The sequence below is a fragment of the Engraulis encrasicolus genome, chromosome 15 (assembly GCF_034702125.1).
Source record: "Engraulis encrasicolus isolate BLACKSEA-1 chromosome 15, IST_EnEncr_1.0, whole genome shotgun sequence".
Taxonomy (NCBI): Eukaryota; Metazoa; Chordata; class Actinopteri; order Clupeiformes; family Engraulidae; genus Engraulis; species Engraulis encrasicolus.
In genome coordinates this window covers 26,079,307-26,085,668 of record NC_085871.1, presented here as the reverse complement: position 1 = coordinate 26,085,668, position 6,362 = coordinate 26,079,307, and the positions used below count along the sequence as shown (strand labels likewise).

The 6,362-nt window shown below is 46.4% G+C and overlaps 1 protein-coding gene across 1 annotated transcript in view; it reads left to right on the top strand.

Annotated features, from left to right (window-relative positions):
- Positions 1–734: 734 nt before the first annotated feature.
- The window catches only part of LOC134464218 (piggyBac transposable element-derived protein 4-like), a 9,276-nt gene continuing 3,648 nt past the window's right edge, over positions 735–6,362 (top strand). Inside the window, exons 1-2 of the mRNA XM_063217693.1 lie at positions 735–2,038; positions 2,151–2,566. Coding sequence (XP_063073763.1) covers positions 969–2,038; positions 2,151–2,566 — 1,486 coding nt within the window. The 5' untranslated portion in view covers positions 735–968. The remainder of the gene's footprint in view (positions 2,039–2,150; positions 2,567–6,362) is intronic.

Here is a 6,362-nt window from a genome sequence, read left to right as displayed (position 1 = left end):
TAAACAGATGTCACATATTCATTTACACTACTGGATTGTACTTAGTGCTAGTTGCATAGTGCGTTTTGGACCGCATTCGAGATGTTGCAGTGTTGCAATGTTGCAATGTAAATACAGCGATTGTTCATCCACTACGGCTGCAAATGCTTTCTAATTGTATTCATTCTGCATGTAACCTATAGTGTATGCTATGATTATCTGTTTGTGTGTGAAGGCAATGGATGAATGGGGGCATTTGTCTGTACTATGTATTTCTCTTTCTGGGTGAACATTGTGCTGTTGCCATGTTGCAATTTGCATTACGAATATGTTTAGCTGTTTTCATCCATAATGCCTAATGTAAATGCTTTGAATTGTGCTTATGTTGTATTTATACTACCTGTTGCCTAGTGTGTGTGTGTGTGTTTGGTTCACAGCTGATACAAAGTGTATGCAATGGGGGAAGGGGCCATTGAAAATCTCTCACCTTTTAGTGACCGAGTGCGATAGGGGGGAGGGGTGTGTGTGTGTGTGTGTGTGTGTGTGTGTGTGTGTGTGTGTGTGTGTGTGTGTGTGTGTGTGTGTGTGTGTGTGAGAGAGAGAGAGAGAGAGAGGGAGAGAGAGGGAGGGAGAGAGAGATGCATCAAATTGAATGTTACATGAAATAATAATTTGCAATTATATTGTGTTTTTTTCCACATAGATCCTCTGATGCAGACTGGCTCCCTGAACAGGAGGAGGAGGAGGAGGAGGAGGAGAGCCAGGTGGAGAAAGAGGGGCAGAGAGTTGGTGAGGAGGAAGGAGACGATCAACCATCAGCCTCTTCGCCGGCTACCACCAGAGCAAGGAAGAGGAAAGCAGCGCAGCCATCCAGCGCCACACCTGCCACCAAGAGAGGCAGAGGAAGAGGGAGAGGAAGAGGAAGAGGAAGAGGAAGAGGACAGGGAAGGCGACAGGAGCCAGAGGGAAATGGTCAGCCATGGCAGGGGATGGACGTGGATGACATCATACCACCACAACCATCATTCAACCCCGCTCGCGCTCCAGGGCCCCAGGTCGTGGGGGGGGTGCAATACACCATACTGCAACTCTTCATGCTCTTCATGACAAGAAACACCCTACAGACAATAGTAAATCACTCTAACATATATGGACAAAGGAACCACCCTCATAGATGGCATCAGATGTCCCTGGAGGATCTGCTTTCATATATTGGTATGGTGATTTACATGGGCCTAGTTGGGGCCAAGTCTGTAAGGGACTACTGGGCGAAGAACGAACTTTACAATTTCCCCTTCCCCACATCTATGTTGTCCGGGAGAAGATTTGCAGCTGTCTCCAGCATGCTGCATATTAGCCACCCAGACAGTGATGCAGAGAATGACAGGAGGAGGGGAACACAGGCCTACGATCGTCTGTGCAAGATCCGCCCTCTCTATGACGAGATTAGGACCGCGTGTAAAGCTCACTACCATCCCCAACAACACATTGCAGTGGATGAAAGGATGGTGAAATCAAAAGCCCGCTCCATCCTCCGCCAGTATATGAAAGACAAGCCCACTAAGTGGGGGTATAAACTTTTTGTGCTGGCAGATTCATCAAACGGATACACATGGGACTTTTTTGTATATGAGGGGAGAAACATGGCACTTCAAAAGGGGCTCAGCTATGATTCAGTCATGAATCTCGTGGACACGCGTGTGCTTGGCCAGGGCTATAAGCTCTATGTGGACAACTTCTATACTAGCCCTACCCTGTTCAAGGACCTCCTGGCCGAGAAGGTATGGGCTTGTGGAACAATTAGAGAACAGCGAATAGGCTACCCGAGAAGACGTCCAGGAGCTCTCACCTCTCAGTCACCACGTGGTACCATCCGCTGGATAAGAGATGATCCCGTTCTTTTTGTCCAGTGGAAGGACACGAGGGACGTCCGCTTGTGCTCCACAATGCACACAGCCCACAACCCACAGACCACCGTTCAGAGGAGGGTCAGAGGGACAGATGGCCGGTGGCAGCTGAAGTCCATCCCTGCCCCACCAGCTGTCACTGATTATAACAAGTAAGTACTTGAGATACATTATTTTATTTTGTCTTCAAGGGTATGTAACAATCCACCAATGATTGTAATGCTATGTGCTAAACAAAACTTTTGTAATCTTTTATTTTCACAGACATATGGGGGGAGTGGACCTCTCTGATGCCATGATCGGGTTTTACAACACCGTTCACAAGACCAGGAAGTGGCACAGGACGTTCTTCTATCACTTTCTGGACATTGCCATCGTGAACGCCTTTGTACTTCATTCCTGTATGGCAGCAGAGAGGCATGAGACCCCCCTTACACAGAAGGCGTTCCGGGAGGCCCTGGTGTTGGAGCTGAAGGCAGCGGGGTCACCTTCAACTGGCCCTCCTCCATCACCTGCTCCAGCTCCCCAAGGTGCACATCACAAACTGAGGCACTACACGGAAGATGGCACAGCAGGGAGGCGGAGGTGTGTGAACTGTTCCCTGAAGAGCACCACAGAGTGCACTTCATGCCAGGTAGTGCTGTGCTTTACGGTGAAGAGGGACTGCTACAATAGCCTTGGTCTCATTGCAGGGCCAGCCCCGGGCTGGCCCGGACAAAAGGGGGCTGACGGTGATCTCATCAAAAGGGGGCTAGGTGCTAAAGATGGCCGCCGGGCCAGGTTGTGGGGCTAAGGGCCGCTTTCCCTGGCCCGTCGAATTCGATGGGCCATCCGGGGCCATCAAGCACCGCCGAGGCTCGGAGGCGGGGTCAACCTCTGTGTAATAATGTGGCTGCATGGGGGACTTATCGCTAAATTCTGGGCAAATTATGGTTAAGCATTAGTTTGGGGTGTTTGGCTTTCTACACTTAAACTTGGGATGTCATAGCTAAGTCATGTCGGCTTTTTTCTGCTTTTAGCCGCCAACTCTTGTGCCATTATCGTGATTTGGCATGCTTTCCACTGGACACCAATAAAAAGTGTCTCACAAATACTCACACATGACATTTATGTCGGCTTATTTAGCTTTTGCGCTATTATCGCCGAAGGTCTGGTAGGCTATATCGCACGTTTCAGACAGATCGCCAAACACAGTTTGAAATTTACACAAGGGCTTTAATGTCAAATGGATGGAAATAACATGAATGAATAGACAAGTGGCACGCCGCAACGAGGGGGTGTGTCGCTATGTCCGGGGCTCATAATTTTCTATAGCAACTGATGAAGGTGCTATATGTCTCCGGGATTTGGTCTCCTTTCACATGGTAACTTATTCAATTACCTGCACATTCATGTCTCGCTATGTCCGGGGCTCATGCTTCTGTGCGCGATTGGGGGGATTAACTGGGCATGTTCGCACGTCTCCTTCTGTTCACTCTCAGTTGTCGAGCTGCTCGTATTTTCATGCGTCTTTGTCTTCTTAACATGCGCTGCGTCCCATACAGCTTCTGAATCGACAACTTTGCCATGTAATAAAACTGTTCTTGAAAGGCAAGCCATTTTCTTTGCAGTTCTTGTCGTCTTTGTCCGTAGGCTACGAGCCAAACGGCGACCTGCTCCAGCAGAGTTTGCTCAATTTTCTTCTCCTTCTTTGTCGTTGTTCTGTTGTTGTCCTTCTGTGATTTGGGGCGAAAGTGGGCTGTGCCCGACTGACGTTTCACAAACAAGGCGTGTACCTGAATGTGCCTGGGGTCGGCTATGAGTCCGATCAGGCAAAAAATGGCCCGGGGCCGGCAGCTCCGAGCCGGCCACTCTCCTGAGCCCCGGGCGGCCCCGGGCCGCTGAAGCGCGGTAATGAGACCAAGGCTAATGAGTGGCATACAAAGAACAATTTGTAGGACTCCCCCCTCCCCCTCTCCCCCCTACTTCTCTTTCTCTCACTCTCACACACACACACACACACACACACACACACACACACACACACACACACACACACACACACACACACACACACACACACACACACACACACAAAGGGAAGAAAGAATGATGCTGGACTTCCGGACTGGATTTCATTTTCACACTTTTCATTGCCACATGGCATGGTTTGCACCACACACACACACACACACACACACTCACACACACACACACACACACACATTAATATACAACACACACACACACCCTCACACATTAATATACAACACACACACACACACACACACTCTGTATTATACACTGTATTAGTTTTGTATTATTAGTTATATTGATATTGTTATGTTATGTTCTTGTTTGTATATAGTTGATTTTTTAATTATTTTAAATATTTTGCCTTTCTTATTTCTACTATTTTATTAAATACTTGTTCATACTTCAATTGTTTTAGCCTTTCTTTCATCAATACCCCATAGACGTAATAAGAAAATATGATATTTTTGAGTTTATGCTTATGCCAATCTAATCCAAAATGTCTAGCACCCAATCCAAGTCCATGATTGGAAGCCCCAAGATGTTAGCTTTCAATAGAAACCAGAACTGTGTTTCTAGCATGTGGCATTCTGAAGTTACAGGCTTTTGATTCTGGTGTCCTTCTTACCTATCCAAAAAGGTTCTTGGGCATCACCAAAAGGTACCCAACAAAAGCGCATGGGTATACCAAGAGAAAAAAACCCATAAAATATTCATAGTTTGGTATTTTTCTTCCATTTCTTTTGCTGTTGGAAGCAGACACTTGTGTCTTTGGTCTCAATGTATCATTACAGAGCTGACAGGTTGCTGGAGCTGTCAATCTCAGTCATTTTCAAGAAAAGATGCTATACGGGAACAAAAAAACTATATTTTTATTCCATTCAAACAACTGTATTTCTCTGATAGAACATCATAAAATCATACTGACACTTTAGGCATAAACCTGAGAGTGTTACCTTTACAATGGGTACATGCACATGCATGTATCTACAACCATGTGGGATCTGTGCTACTTTCAAATTGGGTATGCCAATTTCGCAAATGAAGTCTGAAAAAGGGGGTGCGTCTTAAGGGGTTAAAGGCTTCTTAAAACTAACTGTTACCATACTTTGTTTCACTAATGGAAAAATAAACAGTAACCACAACCATACAGTCTTAGCCTGGCTAGCGTAACCTCAAAGCTCTGCAAGTGTTTGGTCTGGTCTACTCGCAATGTTAACCCATTTCTCTGAGGGAAATGCAAAGGGCTTGTCGAATGCACAGTCATGAAATGCCTCAGTATGCTGCTGGTTGAAGCTCCTGTCAATAGAAATCAATCATCAATCATCAATTAATCGTTCCTTCACTCACCTGGTGGCCAAACTCGTTCTTCATTTCCCCATCGAAACATTCATGGTCCTAAAATGATTAGTAATTTGGAATGTTCTAGATTGTGTGCCAGGCCTGACTAAATGAGAAGCAAAACTTTGTGCAGCGACACAGGCTGAACACTGTAGTAGTGTTTGTAGAATTACAATAGTTTTCTTCAGAATGGTTGTTCAAGTACAGGCCAGTAAAGCATTTTTATTGTTTCTATAGAGGACAAGAGAGAGAGAGAGAGAGAGAGAGAGAGAGAGAGAGAGAGAGAGAGGGAGAGAGGGAGAGAGAGAGAGAGATCCAAAATGGATGAAATGAAGAAAGAAGTGAAAAAGTGATGGAATGAATAACATTTAATAAAGCATACTACTGAATTAGAAGGTCGTCAGTCAAGGGGCACCAAAGGAGTCAGTTGTCCGCGGCCCAGGGATGGGGTGGGCCCAGATTTGGGTCCTCATTACATTGTATGTATTCGAAATGCTGCTCTCCTATATGACTTTGTCCCATGCCTGGCCAATGCTGCATGATATATTCACATCAATTCAGGTGTTCTTATGTTGTGTGTTGAAGTCCTCTTTCTAAATGGTATGTTACAAGCCCCTACAAGCCCCTATCCTCCTGGCATTTGTGTGTGTGTGTGTGTTTGTGTGTGTGTGTGTGTGTGTGTGTGTGTGTGTGTGTGTGTGTGTGTGTGTGTGTGTGTGTGTGTGTGTGTGTGTGTGTGTGTGTGTGTGTGTGTGTGTGTGTGTGTGTGAGTGCATGCCTGCGTTCGTGCGTGCCAATGCCAATGATCTCATACACACACGCACGCACACACACACACACACACACACACACACACACACACACACACACACACACACACACACACACACACACACACACACACACACACACACACACACACACACACACACACACACAGACACACACACACAGACACACAGTATTGATGTCATGTGGCCCCTGATGAAGTTACCCGGCACCTGATGATGTTATCTCTTGCTCGTGGATGATTGGCAGCTTCTCGTCAGACCCCTAAACCAGTCTAAATCCACCTTCACACACACACACACACACACACACACACACACACACACACACACA